Source organism: Apodemus sylvaticus, chromosome 7, assembly GCF_947179515.1.
Source record: "Apodemus sylvaticus chromosome 7, mApoSyl1.1, whole genome shotgun sequence".
In the NCBI taxonomy this organism is placed as follows: Eukaryota; Metazoa; Chordata; class Mammalia; order Rodentia; family Muridae; genus Apodemus; species Apodemus sylvaticus.
In genome coordinates, this window is record NC_067478.1 from 51,370,359 (window position 1) to 51,393,110 (window position 22,752).

Sequence of the window (22,752 nt, forward strand, 5' to 3'; positions counted from 1 at the left end):
GAAATAAGAAGATGCATGATCACAACCGAGAAGAATAGGGATGCGTATTCAGGTTGGAATCCTTAAAAGACCAGACATACTTTAAAAGCATACTTATCATTTATCAAAACATCCTAGTGTGAGTATTTCTGTAAAATCAACATTAAACTGAGTAGGTCAGCTTTCTACTGCTTTAAAAAAAAACGCAGTTGGAAAATCCACAAAGTTAGTGACGTATCTTCTTGGATGTCTCAGTCAGGAACCAGAGTTTTCCATGGGAGGTGGCAGGCCGTGGGCTTTATACATGCTTCTGGAATGTAAGAATGATGGAGGAGTGGAGCTCAAAGTCCTCTTCAGGAATGCAGGCATCGAGTCAGATTAAAAGGTGAAGTCAGCAGAGTGGCAGGAATTAGGCACCAGCTCTATCAAGCCTAGGTGATAATCCTGAGGTAGAAACAAGTCAAATTTCCTCCCTCATCAATTAAGATAAGAGATCTTCCTGATAGAGATGAAGCCTTTATGTAGCCTTTCCCCTCTCCACCTGGGCAAGAGCCCTGTGCAGTTAGAAGTGCTGAATGAAAAAAAGTTTCAGAGCAAACTCCTGGTTACGAAGCAATCTCAATTTTCAGTCTTCTGCATAGTGTGAAGTCGGTGACTCCAGATTTGAGCTGAGAGAGCATAGGGTTTCCGTTGCTGGGTGAAGAGTCAGAGAAGACTCTTAAAACAGTCTATCCTTATTGTATTTGCATTGTATCACGAATCAACAACTGTTTGTGAAGGAGTGACTGGTTTTCTGGATCGTTGACTGTGAAAACAGAAGAAAAGGGGATTCAAACGTTTGGCTGTGGTAACAGGAACCTGTAAGGAGCAAAAGAAGAGTCGTGCTCCCTGCCCCAAACTACTGCGTGGGTTGCAATCTCTCCTTTGTAAAACTGCTGTCAAAGAAATACAGGAGCCATCTAGAGGAGGTTAATCTGCCTTCCTGCACCAGTGCTTTCTGTATTTCAGTCCAGGTTAGCCCCCAAGGCACAACATCTGGCCAAGGTATAAATAGTGCAGAAGCGTACCTTTGCCATCTCCTTTCTATTCCAAGCATCTTTTAGAAGATTCCTGAAGCAAGACATCCTTGCTTTTGGTGGCACCAGGAAGTGGGTGATGCGTACATCTCAGATAAGTCCTGCTCACCGCAGATGCTCTCAGGTCATAGGGCCTGCCGATGAGTGTGCGCAGACACAGGGGCACAAGCGGGGCGAGCAGGAGGGGGTGTCGGAAAGCCAGAACCGACTCCTTTGCTATCCCGCGCTCAAGGTAGGCGGCGGGGCGGTACTTCCTGACCCCGGAAGAGAAAGTTGTTTTGGGGAAGGGGAGCAAGAAAAAAAAAAAAAACCAGGGACGGTGAGTAAAATGAAAACTCCGAAGTTGTTCTGCTCCCTCTGGTCTTTGGTCCCTGATGTCCTTAGGACCTTTTGGGGGCTCGGCTCCCTCCAGAATCGCACGCTGTGCGACTCCCCGCGGAGGAGAGGACCGCAGGCTCACAGTCTCCCGACCCTCCCGGGAGCCGGGTCTCCAGGAAAACCCGGAGCGGAGCATCCCCGGTAGGGACACGCCCTCCGCGTGCCGCCGTGTGCGCATGCCCAGTGCGCGGCGGCCGCGAGTAGGAAGCAGAGCGCGGCGGAGGGGGCGGTGGGAGGGGACGCTCCGACTGTGGCGAAGGCGCGGGACGCGGCGAGGTTTCCCGCGGCTTCCTTAGAACGTTCGGGACGGTGGAGCCCTTGCGAGGCGCGAGCGAGCTTGGGGCCAGCAACGAGCGAGGAGCGGGCGGCGGGCGGGGAGCAGCGGGGCGGCCGGGCGGAGCGGGCTCCGAGCCCCGGGCTCCGCGGCTCGGCGGGACACGGCTCTTGGTAGTGAAGGCGGCGATGTTCCACTGCATTCCCCTGTGGCGGTGCAACCGTCATGTGGAGATCATCGACAAGCGCCACTGCTCGCTGGTCTACGTCCCCGAGGAGATCTACCGATATGCCCGCAGCCTGGAGGAGCTGCTGCTGGACGCCAACCAGCTCCGGGAGCTCCCCGAGGTGAGTGCCCGCCTCACCTGGCGTGTTGGCCGGGTCCGTGCGCTCCTCCGCTGACTGCTTCGCTCCGGGAGACTGGCCAGCGGGGACCCACTACTGCCCTCAACCGCCCCTGTCCCTCCTTGTCTCCCGATTAACCCCATCCTCCAATAAAAGTTCTTTTTCATTTATACCGAAAGACTTGGTATTTAACAAGTAGTTACATGACGAGTGGAGAAACGTTCTGGTCCACTAAGTAGCTTAGATCCACGACTGGGCACTAACGCCGGTTAGGTGAGAAGCCAGGTAGCTCACACTGTTCCCAGCTGGGGGCGACCATGCGCCCCATCACGCCCCGGGGCGGTCGGCTAGCAGCCAGTTCTCGGGCTAGTGGCCCGGAGCTCCTCATTTTGGGCCAAAGTAGGTCTCAGAGGACAATTGGGACCGAGCAGCGTGAAAGTAAGCTTTAGTATCTTGGCATCTGTAAGGAATGTGCTCCGGGGCTTATCTCTGTGGGCTGTGCCCTGGAGAGATGGCGCTTTGTCGGCTTCAGTGGCCCCATGGTGACATTGGGGTGCTGGGCAGGAGGAGAGCTGTTGCAGGTGCCCAGGTTCCCGCTGCTGGGGCACTGCGTGCGTGGACCTGTTGCGTGGTTGGAACTGCGATGAACGTGTGTGTAGTGGCTCCCGCTGCGAGTCAGCCCTGCTGCTGCCATTCCGCCACCACAGAGCTTGTTTCGGGTCTGCCCTATCACTATTGCCGGACCTATTCAAAGCTGTTTACGAAAATTAATCATCTGCCGCACCGAACTTGGCCAGTGACTGATACTGATTGTGCTTCAAGGCCGGGCTGGGGTAGACGCTGAACTTTTAACCATTGAATTTGCCTCCGGATTTTAGCTTTAACTGTGGAAGAGGACCCATCTTTAACCCAGGTGTACGGAGGAAGTAAGCCTGTGGCAATCCAAAGGTGCAGGAAATGGAAGTCTGCTAGGAGGCCGAGAGAGCCTAAAGGCCTGAGCCTCGGAATGCAAATACCTTGTTTGTCCTTTGTTAACGCTAACGTCCTGCCATTTTCAAAGAAACTCTGATCAGATGTCTGGTTTGTTGGAACTCGGACCGATAGCGATCTGATCTCCAATGCTGACGGCGTTTAGAAAATCAGAAGTGTATTTCTTTCAACATCTCTAGTGAAGTTCATCGTGAATTAACTTTCCTTGGTTCCCATGGCCTTCTCTGTGTAATCACAAAGATTACCCTCGCTAGGATCTCTGTAGAGCACCCCTCCCACCCCTTAATTTAATTCAGTGGGAAAAAACCATCCAGATCCCTCAGGCATGTATTATTTTACAGACATTTTCAAACACATGATCTGGTTTTTTAGCTTTGCTGTATTTTACTGAAGTGGTAAGATCACTGCTTTAAGTTGTATATTTTTTGAAATGTAGCAAATGTTACTTAATGCTCTTTAAGGATTTGAAATAAAGTTTCTAAAAGACTTAGTAAAAAGCTCTTGACTATAAACTTTCCAGATCTTTCTGTAGAAATTGGGTTCTGTAGTGGAATTGGAATCTTTCTTTGGGTTGGACTGACTTTTTACTCCCTTTTGTAGTTTGTGAGTTTTTCTGTTATGCTGGAGAATTTTGCTTGGCATAGGAGATTCAGAGTTTTGGAAGTGCCAGGCATTTCTGCAGTAAATGACAACTCAGAGACTCAAAATAAGGTCTGATGGCATTCTGCAAATACACTAAATAAATATTTCGAAACCAATGGATGGCCTTCCTTATTGGTAAGTATTGCTCTAATAGCTTTAAGTCAAGGTCCTGTAAAATGGATTCCTCCCCGTGTTATTTCACCCAGACCGTTGGGTTTGTACATGCCGGACAGGACCAACGACTACCTTGAAAGTCTCTTTCCTCCAGTCTTTCCTTGGGTTAGGCATTGTTCGTGTTTGAGATCACGTAACTCATTACAATTGCTCTCTGGTGTGTCTGGCTTCTAACTCCAAGCTCCTGTCTGCTCACCACCATATCACCCCTCTTGCTGGAAAGCTTCAAAGGTTCTCAGTGTGTCAGCCACACCAGCTGTATGTTTTATTGCCTATAATTTGGGAGCACATCTGAAAGGGAGGCCTGCACCCTCTACCTGGGCAACAGGCTTTGGGATAATGATAGATACCTACACTCCACTGAAAGGTCTGCAACCTCTCATTTGCTCCAACATTTTCATTTACAAATTGAGACGCAGAATTGCAGTGATTTTTCTCAGGGCTCTGCACTTTGTTAGATAGATGCAGTGTCTGGCTGCCTCCATTTATTGACGTGTCAGACAACGGCAATCACACTGAACACAGGATGGGTCTGGCCTGTTTCTCACACCCATGAAACCTTAGCTATTTAGTCCCTCCTTTTTGAGTCATGTGACTTTTAAATCTGACTTTGTTAAACATTTATTGTGGCACCATTACTTACTAGTTATTAGAAATATAGAGATTAAAAAAGCTGTGATTCTTATGAGCTGTTCCCAGTCTTGTGGGGAGACATGACTTAAATACTGACGTGAGTATGGGGGGTGGAGAGGGTACCTCGTCTCCTCAGCCGACTCGCCACCCACCGACATGTTGGTAATAACTTAGCTAATCTACTACCTCAGGAGCAGTCAAGCATTGTGGTGACTTCTCAACAGTGCAGGTTGAGGGTCAGGACCCTCATCCTGAGCTTGCTTTTGGTTGAGTGACAGTCATTCCTCTGACTGCTGCTAGATTCATCTAGCTTCAACTGTCCCTGTGCTAACAATCAAACTCTTAATTCCTTGAAGTGCCTGCATGCTTTTGTTCTCCCCTGTAAGCACCGAGTCCCAGCCCCATGATCGTCCCATGAAAGTATTTCAAACACCAGCCCCTCCCCCAACCCCTCATTCTTTCTCATATCCTGACTTATTTGTTTTCTAGTTCTAGGGCACTTATCATGACCTAAGCCCAAACCATACATGCTTACGTGTTCCTTGTCTGTCTACTCAACTAAACCATTACCTCCACAAGGGCAGGTGTGTTCATGGCTGAACCTAGGCCACTGTGTGATACATTGTGGGCCTGCAAGTGCTTGTCCCTGCAATAAAAGACTCTAGCAGCAAAGAATGAGTCCTCATGTTCAGAAGGCTGCCTACCTTCTTGGCCATCGTAATTCCCTTCCTGTGGCCCAATTTACAAGTCTACAGAAGCTAGTAAGTCATCCCTTTTTGTTCAGAATCACTTATCTTTCCTTGGAAAGTGCTAGAAGGCACTTGACCACCTTTGAAGTCATTCTTGTACTTTATGAACATTTGCTATGAATACGGCTTCAATTTTAGCCCCTGTAGCTTGCTCTGGCAAGGGGCTGCCATCCCTATTCAGAAAGAGTTATGTTTCAGTCAGGTCTTCTCTTTGGAAGTGGTATTTCTCCTTGGAATTCTAGTTCTGAGGGATGGGGCATCCGTTCCCCCCCCCCCTCTAACTTTGATTTTCCTCTCCATGTGTCTTGTCCCCATGACCTGTATTTTCTCAAATGTCCTCTTTCCTCTCAGTCTCTCATACCCACCTCCTTGGTTTCACCTGGATTCATACGTCCTTTTGGTCATCTTTTACCAAGGCTCTTTGGGCCTTGTCTTGAAGGGACAGCATGGCCCCCATGTTGGATTTCTATTTAGATAGTTGAAAACAGGGTTCTATCTTTTGGTTGCTCTCTTCCAGCCTTACTTTCTACAGATGTTAAGATTGCTACCTGCTCTATAGGGTTAGGTTGAGGCTTTAGAAGACCACTGTAAGTGTAAGATCTTTCTAAGTACTCTGGCAAGACTTCTTAACTGATGTTTAAAGAGCCCCTCCCCCTTTAAGGAGTTTGTTAAGCCCGAATTAAGTTTTTGATATGATTTTCAGCAATTAAAAGATCACACTTCCTGAAATGTCCAGATGAATTTATAGGTGAGTAATTATTGCGTAGCTTTCTCTGAGCACTCCTTTCATTGTTTATAGCCACGGAGGGAAGAGTAGATGCGTCTCTATGAGAGTCAGGTGAGGTCTGGAGTTGGAAGAGCAGAGAATCTACTGTACTTCATTAGAGAGACATGATAGAGAGTGGAAGGGCTAACAGCCTCTGTGGTGTAGTTACTCAGAATTAAAACCCAAGGGCCAGCACTTTGTTAATATTGCTTACTACCTTGTGAGCAGCCGAGTAGCATCTACAAAATTATTTAATTACTGTATGATGTCAAGTTATTGTTGAGGTCTCCTTTCTTGTCTTTATTGGGTTTTTAGAGTTATTTTACCTCATAGTTATGTAAGGGCTAAGGTGCAGGGCTGATACACCTATATACTTAAATGAGTGTTTAATATAGAACTCAATTATTCAATAAAAGTCCAATTGCACATGTAAGGAATGTGACTCCAAAGGGGATTGAAAGGAATGTTTCCCCTACTGATGCACACATTTCTCCAATGGGAGAAGCAGTTCTTTTCTCAGACACCCTGGCATCACTACACAGCTTAGCACTTCATTCCTTTCTGATTGTTTTCTGGGCTGCTCCACACCTTCCCCATAGATTTCTTTAGTCTCTGCACTCAGGGATGAGAAAACCCAGCTAGAGAAGCTGTCATTTTCCCGGGTTAGTAGGGATTAGAGTCTAAGAAGCATTTAGATAGTATCTGTGGCACGGTTGTTAGAGCCTCCCCTCGCTAAGTTCCACACTTTGTAGTAGGTTCTTTACACAAATCATTTTTCTTTTCAACCCATGTTAGCCATTATACTTCCAAATGTAGGAGAATACTGAAGGAAGTTAAGGGGGTGTGAACATTGGACTCACTGCCCCTCCCCCACTCCCATTTAGGAGCCTCTATTGGAAGCTGATAGAGCTTTGAGGAGTTTCATACTTTTGGGGAAAATGAGAAAAAGCTTTAGAAGTCATATTTCAGAATGGAAGAGAAAGAGGGAAGAGCAGGTGTGGAAATTGAAGGGGCCACCTGAGGGTGGAGGCCAGCGGCCACACCTACCCTGCAGCAGGGTTGAGCCTACCCTGTTAGCAGCGGAGGCTGTTGGTCAGCTTCTTAGGAAGGTGATTTCTGGGGGTAGAGAGGATCATATTGGGAGCCCCAATAGTCAAGGGATAGTCAGGAGCCCCTCCATAGTAGGGCCAGAGTGATGAGGGTATATTTGTAGGAAAACTAGGGACAAGGCCCCAAGATGCTCACTCCTGGAGTTATTTGTCTCTGCGTCACCTTCCTGTCAGCTGACTCAACTGGGCCTGATTCTCTTTTGTTGATGTAGTTCCTTTCAATGTAGGGTGCCTTCATTCAACTAAAATGTTGTGAGTTTTATATGTAGTCTACATTGGGAAGAAAATGGCTACTCAGATGTGTTGTGGGTAGGTAGAACTTGTGTATCTTTTTCTATTTTCTGGTAAATAGAGTTATCACGTTTAAAAGAGTGTACCCACAGTGACCCCGGTAACTTCATGGGCTGTGTTTTTGTGAGAAGCATGAGGACATCTGTGCGTGTGTACTGTGCCATGAAGTCTCAGTAGACTTGGGATTTGGGGGTTAGTTAATACATTGCTGACTTTATAGACTATCTAATGCCAACAATACCAGTGGTGACAGTCTGGAGCATGAGAGAGTGGGGGCTGCAGTGTGATGGGCAGCTGGGGAGAGCTGCAGTCAACTTCCTCACAATGCCCATGGAGGTCCCAGGCATGGCTGACAGATGTGGATCTCCATCCCAAGCAGAGCTAGAAGGACTCTGTCTTCTGCCACAAGATCTGCATGAAGGGTGCTGAAATCATGGGTCAGGCCTTGGTAAACACACAGAAAAATCTTCTGGATGTCCATTAACTCTCCCTTAGGTGTAATTTAGTGGACAGGAATGGTAATTTACTGTTGCATGTGGTATTTTAGAAGATCTAATGGTTTGTGTGTGTGTGTGTGTGTGTGTGTGTGTGTGTGTGTAGTTTAAAATACTTTGGAGTGAGTCCTTGAAGGAAGTTTACTCTGATTATTGTACTTACGAAGACTATAACTTCTAGACTCCAGAGATTTGACTCATTTGGGGGAAAATGGTATTTTTTGTTTCTAAGAATGTCAAGGGGTAGAGTTACCTCTATCCCTCAAGGAGTGGATTTACCTCCTTTGGGAGGAAGGAGGAGGTGAACCTAATTATGGAGTACTCTAGATGATTTCTTGATGGTTTGACTAGGTGGGACCATTGTGGTCCCTTATTGCTCCAGTTCACACCTGCTTCTTTGGAACATATAATTAAGAGGACAGTCAGCTTGTGCTGGAGCTAAGCGCTCTCTAGCTTATGGGCAGTCGTGAGGGCTGGAAATAGCTTGTAGACCTTTCAGGATGTAATGGGAATTCAGACCCTTTGACTTGTTCAAAAGTGCTGGTTGCACACCTCTGGATTCACACTGTTATTATAGCTGGCTTGAGTGTGGGCTGGGGTGTCATCCTGTTTGGTTTTTCTGTTGAGATCGATTTGTGTTCTCTGCTTGAAATAGTTAAAGAAAGAAGGAAACCCATTTTTCTTGTAGTGATATCGCCCATTAATTGTTTACGTTTTCTTTAAAAACCATTTACTTAGGGAGAGAAGTTTAGCATTCTGGAATTCCTACTGTATATGAGTGTCCCGTTGGGGTGAAGACCAAGTACCTGTGTGTGCCTTGGAAGAGTTCCTTGCTCTGACTTTGTCCACAGCTTAGCTCAGAGGACCTGACAGTGGACAGGGCGTTGCAGACAGCTATCTTTTGCAAGATGACACAATGCTGGGTTAGTCTGAGTGGACACGGTCCTCTTTGGAGAGCAAGGTGACAGTGGCATGGAAGATAAAGGCAACACAAAGCTTGGGCGTCTGCTTGCTGTGACGGCCATATGAGTCAGCCTCCCCGCTGTCCTTGACGCTTCTCTGCAGGCCTGAATCTCTGACTTGAAGAGAAAGTATTGCCTGACAGTTGTGAGATTGTTCTAGGTGTGACACTTTACACAAGCAGCTTATCTGCAGTGAACCTGTGTTTCATTTTGACCATCTTTGGAAACAAAGGAATGACAGTCCCTACCCAGTACATACAGTTGGGTCAAGATTAGTCGTGCTAACACACCTGTACGGCAATAGAACAGTAGTTGGCAGGTAGGAAAAGATGATGCAGTTTTATCCTTATCCATATTGCTCAGTAAGAGAGGCCCAAAGACCTTCATTGCTCCTACCTTTGAATTCTTTCTCCTTACTTGGTGAGAGTGATCTAAGACACAGACAGAGTCCTGCCTCCTTAGTGGCCTCCTGCACTTGCAGGGTAAGTTTGGCAGCATTCTTGTCATCCGCTTTCTCTGCCCTCTTTTGCACCTTAACACCTGTGCTGCACAAGAGCTAGCTGCTCTGAGTCACTAATGCACCATCCCATGGTGTGTGCCTTCATGCCAGGGACTGAACCTGTGCTGTTGTACCTCTCTCTATCGCCTGGACAACCTCCCCCGCCCCCCTTCTCATCCTGCTGGACAGAGATCAGGAGGCCTGGGAAGCCCGCCTTCCTTCTCTTCTATTGTCTCTGGAGTCCACTGATAACCACTCTTGTCTGCAGACATCCCTGTCTTCCTCCAGAGCGAGTGATGGAAGCTGCCCATCCCCCAGACTTGGTGTTTGCTTCTGCTGCTCATTAAAGCAGCTAGCATGGAGAAGACATAAACTACATGGTTGATTTTCTTGAGAAGCCCGTGAGCCTTTTCAGGGAGTGAATGAAGTTTAAAATGGGTTTTGAGGGGCGGGAAGACAGCTCAGTGGGTAAAGTGCTTGCCACCCAATCCTGCCAACTTGAGTTTGGATCCTTAGGACCCATGAACAGCTGGGCACGCAGTAGCACCTACAGCTTTCGTCCTAGTGAGCTTCTGCCAGGAGATGGGAGGTGGAGGCAGGAGGATCTCCTGAAGCTTGCTGGCCAGCTAGCCTGGCATGCACAGCAGCAGGAAATAACTAGACCTTGTTCCCAACAGGACAACTGACAGGCGGAGACTGACTCTTGGAGGTTGTCCTTTGATCTCTATCACTCGTGTTGGCTGGTCTCTCTCTCTCTCTCTCTCTCTCTCTCCCTTCCTCCCTCCCTCCCCCCTCTCTCTCTTTCATACTCACACATACACACAGAGTGGGTTTTGATTATACCTGCAAATGAGAGACTGGAGATTAAACCAAGATGCACTTGGCTGTCGGCAGTCCCTGTTGTGTGTATGGTTTCATGCTTGAGGTTCTTGTCATTGCCCAGTTCTCTTACGTGAATGGTACAGGATGTGGCTATTGTAAGGTCTCTTTGTGTCCCAAGTCGATCTTCCAGGACGACCTTTAGGAGAGCGGTGCCATAGTTAGACACGTGCTCCGGGAGGCGCTTAGTGAGGCTAGTGGAACCACAAATCTAGGTTTAATTATTATAATCAAGGGTTTGATAATCAGGCAAAGCTATTCCAAAAGAGTATCTTTCTGTGGCCAGTCACTGATTCCCAGAGTCAGTAAAGGAAGACTGAGCAGATTTTCCTCTGGTTCACCATCCATTTCCACACACATGTGCGCTTGCTTATCTCTCCCCAGCCCACACATTCATTTTGAATACCGAATGCTTCTTGCCTGCCAGTCATTTGTCTTGCCTCAGCTTTTAAAGCTGTAGGGATCTAAGGAATCTGGCCAGGACTTTGTGTCTTTAGTAAATTAGCTCAAGCAAGTCAGAGGTGGTGGTGGTACTCCCTTAGGCTGACTTGGTAACCAAGAGACTCTATTTGGGAATTGTAGTTTGGGGACTGATAATTAGGATTATCAGTGGATCAGGGTCAGGTCGTGGCTCTGTGCTCCCGAGAGATAGCGTCAGCTCTGACAGGGTGTTGGTGGTGCTGGACTTCCGGGCATCCCAGCAAGCCCTCTGCCTCCTTCCCTGCTCCCCACAGGACTTACTGAGTACAGGCTGCGCTTTGTTCTTTTCAGCAGGACAGATAGAGAATCTTTGTCTCTGGAACCTTCAGGTAAGCCAGATAAGCAAATAGCAAATCTCCTGATAACATAAGAGTCACAGCCAAGAGTCAAGTCTGCAGAGGTTCCTGACTCTCACAGGCCCCTGCAGGAGAGTGACACTTCTATTGACATAGGCCATTGTGCCCATGTAGCAGAGGATGAGAAGGGGTAGCAGTGGGAAACAGAGGTGACAGGTTCCCTTGTCTGTCACCAGTTGCTGAATGGCACATGGTAAGTGTGAGATCTTGCTGATTTGCAGAGGACTGGATAAGTGGATTTGGCAGTATAGGACCCAGAGTATCTGAGTCATGGTGGGAATTTAAAGAGACCTAGAATTAAGGAGGGGGAGCCCGTGAGGAGACTTACAAAGACACTGAGTGTGTTGTGGGCCCTGCACCTCAGTCTGTTTGAGCTCTCCCTGTGATTAGCACGCTCCGTCCTCAGGCAGCCTCGTCCTCACTTCACATCCGTAGCTTCTCTTACAGATGAGGATACTGGGGGATGCAGAGGCCCCCCTCCCCCAACAGCAAAGCTAGCATTTGAGGGTCTCTCAAGAGCTGGGTCTTTTAACCACTGCATCTTCCTGCCTCAAGGTCAGTCGCATCAGAAGCCCCTGCTGAGCCAGGAGCCCCATCTGTTCTGAAAAGGGCAACAAAGAGACTCGAGATATTTAGGCTATTTTTGCATCATTAAGAAAAAGAGCACTGAGCTGAGAGATCATTTTCAGAATCAGGTCACCGAGTATTAATGAACTCATCATTCACGCATAATCTCTTCAAGATGAGTGGCGTCTGTCCGTTCCTGGCTCTGGCTCTGGGATTCTCACTCACTCTCGGGCAGTAACTGACATTTGAGTCCTTACCCATTTTCAGGGTAGAAGTGCGTTTTTTTGTTAGGATCAGTGAAGGGAATCAGGAGCACTGGCCTTCTCCGAGTGCTGCTCCAGGGTATCTGCTAGTACTGATCGATCGGGGTTGTATCACTGTTTGCATGAAATCAAGAACTTGGCTTGACAGTCTTTAGTCTTGACCGTGCCTGCTCGTATCATAAAGTGGGTCCTACTGTACTTCCTGGAAATGCACGTGCTTTCACACTGCCGCCATTGCACGCTATGAATGAATGAAACAAAATGTTGTATAGTAGCTCCTACTTCAGCTGCTGTGACAAATTCCTGGCAGACACAACTTTAGGAGCAAAGGTTTGTTTCAGCTCCTGGCTTCAGGATTTCATCCTGCTGGAGCAGGGATGGCAAGCTATAATTGATTGACGCATGGTAGAGGGACCATTGTGGAGACTATGAAGTAGTGAAAGCTGGAGTCGGGGACAGGGGGCTGCCCTTCATAGGCCGCAGTGACCCCTTGTTCCCAGCCGGGCTCTATCTGTAAAAGCTCTGCAGTTTTCAGGAAATCTTCACTGTGGGACAAATGTGGAACAAATATACCCATAGGGAACGCTTCAGATTCAAATCAAGCCACTCAGTTTACCTAATAGTGTATTACTTCTGCATGTTTCTGGTTTCCATAACTTTGTTTTAAAATGACAAGGTTTGGGACTGCAACGTGTACCCAGTGTTTTCCCTTGCCTCCCCTCCCCTCCCCCTCCCTTCCCTTCCTCTCCCCTTCTCTTCCCATCCTGTTTTCCTTTCCCTTTTCCTTTCCCTTTTCCTTTCTTCCCCCACCCCTAGGTTTTTCTGAGACAGGGTTTCTTTGTGTAGCTCTGGCTGTCCTGGAACTCACTCTGTAGCCTAGCCTGGCCTTGAACTCAGCCATTTGTCCGCCTCTACCTGCTGGGATTAAAGGTGTTTGTCACCACTGCCCAGCTGTGCCCACTGTCCAGCTCTGCCCAGTATTTTCTATAACTGTTGTGATTCTCTGAGATTGCCCAAGGGCTAAAGGCAGCTGTGAGACCTCAGCTTTCCAACTTTCACTTCCTTTGAGTCTTTAGCTTGTGCTATAAAAGAGAAGGAAGATGTTTTTGGAATATAAACATGGCCGAGGATATTTGCTGTGATACGTACTTTCTTGACTCTTCTAAGAAGGTTACGTATTCTACGGTGCCAGGTTTAGGTCTGAGGTCAAGGGAGGCACCAGGTAAGTCATGGTTTCAGGGCTCGGGCACTTTCACACACAAGTACTTAGTCCTGACTTAGTCCTGCCGAATACTTTGGACTACAAGTAACAGAAGTTGTCCTGCTGATGTGCTTCTGGTTAAAGAGGCTTTTGGTGGCTTCACACAACCTGAATGGTTTTAGGTCAGTAGGTCACGTGCTTTGCATGGTGACTTCCTAAGCAGAAAGGGAAGGCATGGCAAAGTATTTGGCTTATAGCCATATAGCCATCAGAAAGCCTGGGGTTAGCAGCACCTGGCTTCTCTGCATGCCACTTTTGATGAGAGTGGGTAGGTGGGTGGTAGGCTAAGGGGGGTCGGAGTGGTGAGGGCGTGATTGGCTGCGTGTGACATGTATGGGAGGTAGGTGAGTAGTCGGGGGCAGACACGCCTGCTGAGCCTGCTGGGGTTTTGTGCACACTCCTTTCCATCCAGGAGGAACAGGTAGCTTTGTCCCTTCTCATTTAACCCTATGCCTTCAGCCAGAGCCGCAGACACCATCTGTTGAGGAAGAATCCTTAGCAGAAACGATTTCTTTTTCAGATTATACAAAAACAAAAAGGAATGACTGCACACATAGAGCTCTCCCTAGTTTCATTCTCACCAAATGCCTGGGGGGTTCTGAAGAGAACAGAAATTAAGGAAGTAGGATATTATAAAATATCCGGACCACTCAGCTCATGTATGACGCGTGGAATTTCCATGACTGCCCGTGCTGTTGCTTCTGCTCCCGATGCACCTGTCCTGTGCCCATGGCACCTCAGTCCACAGCCCAGGCATGTCTCTGCCCCACCCCCACAGCCGCTCTGGTTATGTGCGAGGGTGAGACTTAGCTGTGCACCTGCTTGTTTTCTACCTGTTTGTCGTCAGCTCTGAATTTATGTGTCCCTGTCTCAGGCATTGGGAAATCCAGTGCCTGAATCACAGGGAACACACACACACACACACACACACACTCACACACTCACACACATAACCTATTGTACTGAAAATGTATTTATTTATTTGTTTGTTTATTATTTGTGAAGTACTTCAGATAAACAAACTCCTTAGCCTGTATTCTAGACCACCCATGCTGGGATCCCTGCCTTCTTAAGCCGCCCGTGTCTCCAGCAGTCTTGAAGGATTGCCTGGGTTTAGTTTACTTTCTATTGCTGTTGTAAGGACCATGACCAAAAGCAATGTGGAGAGGAAGGGGTCTATTTTACCTTGAAGGTTACAGTGCACCACTGGGGGAGGCTGGCTTGGGAACTTGAGGAAAGGATGCGGGAACTTGAGGAAAGGATGTGGAAGCAGCAGCTGATGCTGAAGCCAAGCAGTGCTGCTAACTGCCCAGTCTCCCACCACAGCCAGCTGCCTCACTGTGCTTTCCTATACAACCCAGGACTTTCTGCCTAGAGGTTGCAGCGCCCCCAGAGGGCTGGGTCCGCCCACATCATTCATTAGTCAAAAAAAAAAAAAAAAAAAAAAAAAAAAAAAAAAGCCCTACAGACTTGTCTACAGGCCAATCTGATGGAGGCATTTTTTTTTTTTTCAGTTCAGGTTCTTCCCAGGTGACTAACTTTCATCAAGTTGACAAAAACCTCAACCAGTCCAAGGCCCCATGCGACTTCCTTCTGCACAGCCTGTGGCTGCCTACTGAATACTTTCTGCAGCACTGGCCCAAGGCAGCCGTGTTAATAGCAAATGCTTGCTATGCACCTGTGCAGCGGAGGTGGGGTTGGTGGGGGTGGGTTGGTGTTGGTGGTAAGCAGGGGAGTGGCTGAGTCAGCAGATCCTGCTGGCTTAGGGTCGGTGGTAGCCCCAGAGATAACACATCATTAGTCATGTTGACAGAAGGACATTTCCGCCCCTCCTTGCCTCTTAGCAGGGGCGTTAATGAGGAGCAAAATGGCCAAAAGGCAGGAAGTGTTTCTGAAGCCTTCATCTTTGTTGTCCACATGCCAGATAATTTGCTCCTGCCACCCCTCCCCCCAGGTAAGTGAAACCACTGAGAAAAAGCCTCCATCAGATTGGCCTGTAGACAAGTCTGTAGGGCATTTTTTTGACTAATGAATGATGTGGGCGGGCCCAACCCTCTGGGGGCGGTGCCACCTCTAGGCAGAAAGTCCTGGGTTGTATAAGAAAGCACAGTGAGGGCGGGGGCTGCCGTGGGAGACTGGGCAGTTAGAGTTTTTGAAATACCGATAGTAGCTTTGTATTAACTGCTGGGGGTAGTCCAGCTGCACGTACTCAGAGTTCAGTCCTTAGGTCAGTTTGATGTGGGATGTGGGGTTTTCTTTTTTTTTTTGAAATAAAGGTGACACTGAAGGCTTTTGGGGGGTGGAGGTGAGAAAAGACTAGGCCAAGGTTAAGGTCCAGTCTGCCAGACCCCAAGACGGATGCTTTTTCATGTTAATTATGAAGGTCCAACAAAGAGTGGCCTTGTGATCTCTGTGCTACTAGATGTGAGTTACTAGGTCACGAGGACGGACGCAAGAGTGGCTCTTTTCAAGGCTTAGCATAGAGTCAGACAGCTGGGTAGCTGAGGCTGTGAGGAAGGCTGGCTTGCAGAGCCAGCAGCAGATTCCTTCTGCAGGTCCTGGGCAGCCTGGGAATAGGCAGGGGACATGGCAGAACCAAGAGTGAAGGCACAGTTTGAAGAGAGGTTGGAGTCCCATCCTGGGCTGCCTAGAAGGCAGGTGAAGGAGTCTGGCTCTTGTTCTGTGGGTGAATGAGTGTCTCGTAAGATTGCACTTAGAAGCCATGCCCTGTTTGTTTGTTTGGTTTTGGCTTTTTGAGACAGGGCAGCTCATGGGTGCGTCTGAGGGGAGCCAGGATAAAGGTGCAAACAAAGCAGGGAACCAGTCTGGGGAGCAGCCAGATTTGAAACATAGGAGCTTGGGGGAGTCCCTGTTACAGGGACTCTCAGTTGGAATGCTTACCTCAGAGTCTGAGGAAAGGGGCAGGAGGGCCTTGAGAAGGAAAAGATCAAGGTCACTTTTCTCATGGTGCAGCAGCCTGCTAGGGGAGTGAGGTGGGGTTGAACATGGTGGCTTCTGGGAGCTGGGGGGAGGGTCTTGTCAGATACATATACAGTCTTGAAGATGCCAGCCTCTGCTGCTCATTTTCTTTCGAGTGGTCTGCTCTCCAAGACTGGGATAGAGAAGTGGATGACCACTCACTTATGTGAGAGTGGTGGCTGGTCAGGAGGGGTCAGACCTTGTAGGATTCCGATGGAAAGGTACTTGGGATGCTATAGGCTGGGCAGAGAAAGAAGGGAGTTGTAGCTAGAAGTGAGTGGTCAGAGTGAAACTGGTTGTCATGGGTTGGAGGCCTCATGAGGCCATAGCCAGACCTGAGATATTGAAGTTGACAGTTTGTGAAAGGGAGGGGAAGCTCTGGGGAAGGCCAGGCTTGTGACTCATGGCTGGATGGCAAGGAGCAGACAGGGGGTGTGGCGGTCACTGCCCTTAAGAGAGGCCAGGAGTGGCTATGCTTGCCCTGTGGGTGGGTCAACTTCACCATGAACCACAAAGTCATGGAAGGGCCAGGTGGGCAAATTATAGTAGTCGAAGACCTAATCATAGTCAGACTTGCGGCAAACACAAACACATCATCTACAGGGGCCAGCTCCACCTGTCCCACCCAGCAGAGCCAGGTGGGAGTGGGTGTCTGTCCCCACCCCGTGGAGCTGTCCCTGCTTCCCCACCCCACCCCCCACCCTTGGAAATAACTTTGGTGCCCACGTGTCCTGACTTTTAAGCATCCATGAACTTGAAAATGGACAGCTAGTTATTCTAGAATTTGGAAAGGCACTATGGTCTGTATGAGACCACGTTAAGTTGGATTTTAGGACTGGGAAAAGGGGCGAAGCGATGATTGTGAGTCAGATACCAGAGTCTTGGAATATCTTCCCATTTTTGGTCATCTCATCCGACTTGGAAGATAACTCAGTAGCTAATTAGTTTTCAGTAGGAGCTAATAGGGCTTGATTGTAATCTGAAGCCTGGGGCTCCAGGGCAGGCAGGCTGGGTAAGTAGCCTTTTTGGCCCTTCTGAGGCCCAGTAAGCTCACTTCCTTCTCCATGTCGAGAGCCCCTCTTTGACTCTCCAGTTTGTTCTTAAAGATCTAGGTGATTTTTACATCGTGGGTACGTGTGTGGGTGTATGTTTGTGAGTGCAGCTGCCCACGGAGGCCAGAAGGGTCAGATCCCCTGGATCTGGAGTTACAGGTGGTTGTGGGCAGCTAACAAAGGTTCTGCAAACCGGAGAACCTTTCTGTTCTCCTGTGCGCCTCTCCAGCCCCCTCCCCACCCCAGCTTGTCCACAGCATTTGCTCCCTGGGCGTATTTTCTTCTTCATTTGGACTGTCTGATTTGTTTCTTTATAGAATTCAGCTCAAGTTAGTTGGCTGAAATGTAGGTCAGTTTTGTTTTTCTGTAGTGATTCAGTACAGTTTTGTACGCTATTTCCTTTGTGTGTTTGAACTCAGTGAATTAACTGAGGTGTGACTACATCGTAGGGAACTGTTTCTTCAGCAGCTGAAAGTGCCGACACATCTCAGTAGATGCCTTGCCCCTCGGTGTGATCACCTTGTGAATTTATTCACATTTCAAAGCAGTGTTGGAACTCCTTAGGAATTTTTTTCAGGCTGCCTGTGCATGCCACTGGCCATTTTGTTTGCATGTTCTGGCCCTTAAAGTACATTTGATGGTTGGGTCAGAGAACTGAGCATAGAGACGCAGGCTGTGGGTCAGCTTGGGAAATTAGGTTGTGTGCTAACATGAAGTCATGACACGCTGACTCACTGATGGCGAGACATAGATACTTGACTGTTGTGGCCTGCTTGGTAGAGTGTGCAGCCCAATTCCTCCTTTTCAACACGTCTTTTTAAGAAACTTGCTTTCCAATATGATATATTTATTAAGGGACTAACAGTTAAAATTTCCCACTACCAAAGACAGTTTAGTTTTTCATTGTTTTTGGAGACACGCGTGCAATTTTTTATTTTTTGTTAGTCTTCGGACATCTGAAATAATTGTGAAATTGCTTTGCTGTCCGTCCAGAGGAAGAATCTTGGGTAGATGGGTTCCCCTAAGAGGTTTTAAACAACGATGTGTGTGGGTCCATGGCTGTGGACACTTAAACCGGGCTCATTGCCAGACCTCTTGAATCCTTGTTAAACCAACATCTGCGTTGCCTCTCTCTGGCTGGTCAGTGTAGGACCAACACAGTGGCGGTCACTGAGTGTTTCGTCAGAAAGCACTTTCGGGTTATTGTTGATGTCCCTGGGACCACACTTTGTGAAATATTGGTGTATAGGTCTTTGGTATTAAACACATGTAGGTTCATGTCCTTATTTTACTACCTAACGGCGATATGAACTTGCAGAGTTACTTAGCATTTTTGAGCCTCAGTTTTGTATTTTTTTTTTTTAAATCCTTAAGTGAGAATGATAAATTCATCTCAGGCATTATGACGAATGCAGAGAATATAAACAAAGCACCCAGCTCTGTTCCAGCTCTGTTCTGATGCTAATTATTGTCAGAAGGAAAGGGTTCCGGTTTTGAATTGCTCATACATTTGTCAGAGGGAGTACAGAATACCTAAGACTAAGAGCCCTGTACTACAGCTTACTGCACACAGTCTACTGTATGAAGCACACAGACTTTGGGTGTAATGGTTCTCCTTAATGCCGGTGGTAAACGGTGTCATGTCATTGCAAGTCCTGAGTCTCTCAGACTATTCTTCATGGTTTCCTGTGTGAGGTTTACGATTCTCCCCTCTGCCTTACACTCTGTTTCTCCACCTGCTTGTGTACACACAGATGCATAGGCACAGGCGCACGTGCACGCACAGACACACACACACACACACACACACACACACACACACACACACACACGGCAGGGAGAGCAGGAGGGAGGGAACACAAGCTGAGCAGATTCTAAGGAGCCATTGTAGTACCTGAGGCTTAATTCAGGAAATTGAAATATGGTACACGTGATTATAATACAGCCTTACCAAGGCCCAGGAACTGTCTCTGGACAGTCCCTTTGTGCCTGTAGGGAAATTAAAGCATCAGCAGTCAGTGGGCAGACGTTCCTCAGAAACATTTTTGCTTTGGACAATGGGATCTTGATCTTCCTGAGAGACAGTCATGGCACATTTTAAAGTATTTTATTTGTATTTGCTTTCAGTGCAAGCAGTGAAAGACAACCCTTGGCTTCAGCCTACGGTGTTGTAGAAACAGAATGTGTGCTTCCCGTGCACAGTTAGCTGGGCCCAGGCACTGCTCAGCAGAGCTCAGGTGTGCTGCTGCTTTTAGTTTTCATCTTTCCTTTGCAGTATTGGAAGTGGAATAACTCTTCTTTCTCTTCTTGCTAATCATTTAACATTTAAACTGAAAGTCTAGTTTTTATAGCGGGAGGGAGCTTCTTTGGCGAGGGCATGGAGGTGTGTTTGATGTAATCCCAGCATCAGAACCCATTTAAGAGAAGATGCTTCACTCTTCAGTGCCCTTGGCAATGGGCACTTACTGGATAATCTCCACCCTTGGATGGCAGATGACCATGGTACTGGAGGGTACATTGTTTTCTTGTTTGGTATTTTGTAGTTCTTAACTTGGTGATAACAGTCAGGATAAGTTAGCCTTAAAACACACAATAGATACTGGGTAATTCAGGTCTTATCTTTAAGTCTTTGTTTATTACCTGACAGAATCTGTAGGAGCATTTGAGGATTAGAATTGATTCTCCTGGTATCTCTCCCAAACTGCTCTTGAATGTCATGCAAAAGAAACATCCAGAGAAAGAACAGTGACTTAGCTGGAGATGTTGTCTACAGAAACCGAGAGGAAGCCTTTTGTAGTCAGTTGGGGCTGCCAGACTCCACGCAGAGCTGTTTGTCGGGTCATTCACTTTGAATACAGCTCTAACATAGTAAGAATGTGTTTGTGACATGTTCCTTAGTCAAACTTCTACATGTTTTCTAGAAAGATTTGTGTAAGCCGGCTCTGCTGCTGTAACAGATGTCTCAGATGACGTTCACAGAGAGAAGGGATTTCGGCTCACAATTTCAGGCGCGCAGTCCACAGCTGGTTGGTTCTGCTGCTTTAGCTGGGTAGCAAGGTGTGCCATGGAGCTGAACCCTGCTCCTCGTGTGCAGGAAGAAAGGGAGGTGTGGGAGTTAGACCCTTCTGCTTCCCCACAGGTCGTGTTTCCAGTGAGCTCCACCCTCCTACAGGTCCCATACCTTTAGGATTCCACCTTCTCACAGTATCTCAATGCTGAAGCCTTTGAAAGCTCTTCCAGGTCCAGATTATAGTCCTTGGTTAGCTGTAGAGCCAGCCATTTGAAAGCTAGAGAGCTGGGGGAAGGGGTTGGAGTGGGGTGGGGGTGGGGAGGACAGGGCAGACACCTGCTTCCCGCTGTGCTGTCTTCTTCCTTTACTTGTCATAGCTGCTTTTACATATGCTGAACAGTCTGAACTCCCCAACACCCCACCCCACCCCGCCCCCAACAGGAACACCATCTCCTTGAAAAGACCTCTGAACATTTATTAAAGACTGAGAAAATAGCCAGAAATTCAATTAGGGCTTTAACTGTTAAGAAACAATTCACTTGGGTTGCTATTTTTCAAAAGAGGTTTTTTTAAATTTTTTATTATTATTATTATTATTATTTTTTGCTTTGTTTTGTTTCATTTGCTCCCAAAGGAAATTATATCAGTGTCCATTTTAGAAACCTTGACAAATTCAGAAATGTTTATAAAGGAAGAAAAAAGAGAAGAGTCACCTTTAACCTCTACTTAAAAGAGTCCAGCCCCAAGAGACAGGCTGGCGCCTGGCCTGCTTACCAGGGTGGCAGCTGCTAAAGGAACCTACAGGTGTCACTACCAGAGCTCCGCCCTGCCACCTGGCCCTCTCCTCCCCCACGCCCACTTATCTGGCATAGTGCAGGTCTTGTTCTTTATTGGACTCTGAGCTCCTTGAGGGAAGGAACCTGGCAGTATGTCACCAGAGTTGGTATTCAGAACAGATTAAGAAGTCGAAGCTAAATTCTATACATTTTTGACTTTACACCATTTAATTGAATAAAGACAATTTTGTATAGTCTGTACTTTCATTCTTTCCTCTTTAGGTAGTTGAAGAAGAGTTTTATATTTTTATTGAGTAATTTATAACACGCAGAGTCGGAGTGTGTATGTTGAATGGGAATTGGCCCTTCTTCCTTGTTATAAAGCACAGGATGGACCCTTGTTTGGTGTTTCACATCTTTCCATGGATGATCTGTGTATCACGTATGAATTCATCTGATCTTTGTAACACCTGCCTTTGAAATGCAGGGCTGTGGCAGGTGTGTGAGTAGACGCATCCCGGCATCCTGTCCCAGCCCTGGCATCCTGCTGTAAAGATGGCAAAGGCCCCAAGATATATAGTGAAGGTTTTTGCCAGTTCATTTCTGTGGTGGCAAAGAGGCAGCAAACACTCAGAAAAATGGAAATAAAGTGAGTTCCTGGCTATGAAATTGTTTGGCTGCATTGTGGTGTGGCTGCGGTGCAGTCTTTAGAAAGAGCGGGCAGAGATCTCAAGATTGCGTAAGAGCTCATTTTCGCAAAGCGTGGAAAGCTTTCCGTGTGGCTGGGTAAATGTGCATTAACAGATGATGCTATAAGCATGAAGGAAGCTACGGAAGGGAGGGGCGGGCTTAAAAACGCCTTCACAATCACATTATTTTCCTCCTTTTTTTAATGTGCTCTTGACTTTTTCCTCAGAATAGACATCAAGGTCATTGAAATGATTGCCAAATCATTTCACTTTTAGGAAGCGGCAATGAGTAGTTCAGTCCCATTTAATTTCGTCTCATGCATGCCTTTGTCCTTTGGTGCACGAGTCATATAAGGCAGAGAATACAGACTCAAGCAGGACAGCAGAACTCCACAGCACAAAAGAGCTCCTCTTGACTCGAGGCTTACCGGGAGGGTGGTGACCCCATCAGTGACCAAGGGTGTGACACGCTGGAGGAGGAGAGAGCACCGATGAGTCTGCACTGGAAGGGGGAGTGATGCATTGCAGGGGGTGATGCACTTCAGGGGGGTGTGATGCACTGTAAAGGGGGGTGTGATGCACTGCAAGGGCATGTTATACACTGCAGGGGGATATGATGCACTGCAAGGGGGGTGATGCATACAGGGAACCATCGGAGCAGAACTTGGGTACAGCTCTGAGGGTCGGAGACAAACATTAAGAGCTCTAGAAGAGAAGGAGGCAGTGCGAGCCAGATGCTAACTGGAGTGTCTCACTAGAAAGTGGCAGAGTGATGCAGTGGGGAAGGTTACTATGAAAAGGCATTTTGGATATCTTTTCCATTTTACTTCTGACATCCCTTTCGTTACACATCTCACCGTATCTTTTCTTCTTCTTCTTTTCTCTTGTATCTGTAGCAGGTAGAACTGTGAAGGAGGAAAGGAGAGATGTCATTCAGGGGGAACCTGGAAAGTACTTGAAAACACAGTATTTTATCACCTCTCATAAGTGCCTACGGCAGTCCCCGAGGAGTTAAACTGCTGTTAGCAGAACCTTGAATTATTTCCTCCTAGATTGTAGAGGAAGTTTGGACGTATGTAA

The 22,752-nt window shown here is 47.5% G+C and overlaps 1 protein-coding gene across 2 annotated transcripts in view; it reads left to right on the top strand.

Annotated features, from left to right (window-relative positions):
- The first annotated feature begins 1,629 nt into the window (after positions 1–1,629).
- Positions 1,630–22,752, top strand: part of Lrrc1 (leucine rich repeat containing 1) — a 164,881-nt gene continuing 143,758 nt past the window's right edge. The window contains exon 1 of one of the 2 annotated variants that reach the window (XM_052187781.1): positions 1,630–2,054. In XM_052187781.1, coding sequence (XP_052043741.1) covers positions 1,896–2,054 — 159 coding nt within the window. In that variant the 5' untranslated portion in view covers positions 1,630–1,895. The remainder of the gene's footprint in view (positions 2,055–22,752) is intronic. The other variant, XM_052187780.1, reaches the window with a different exon arrangement.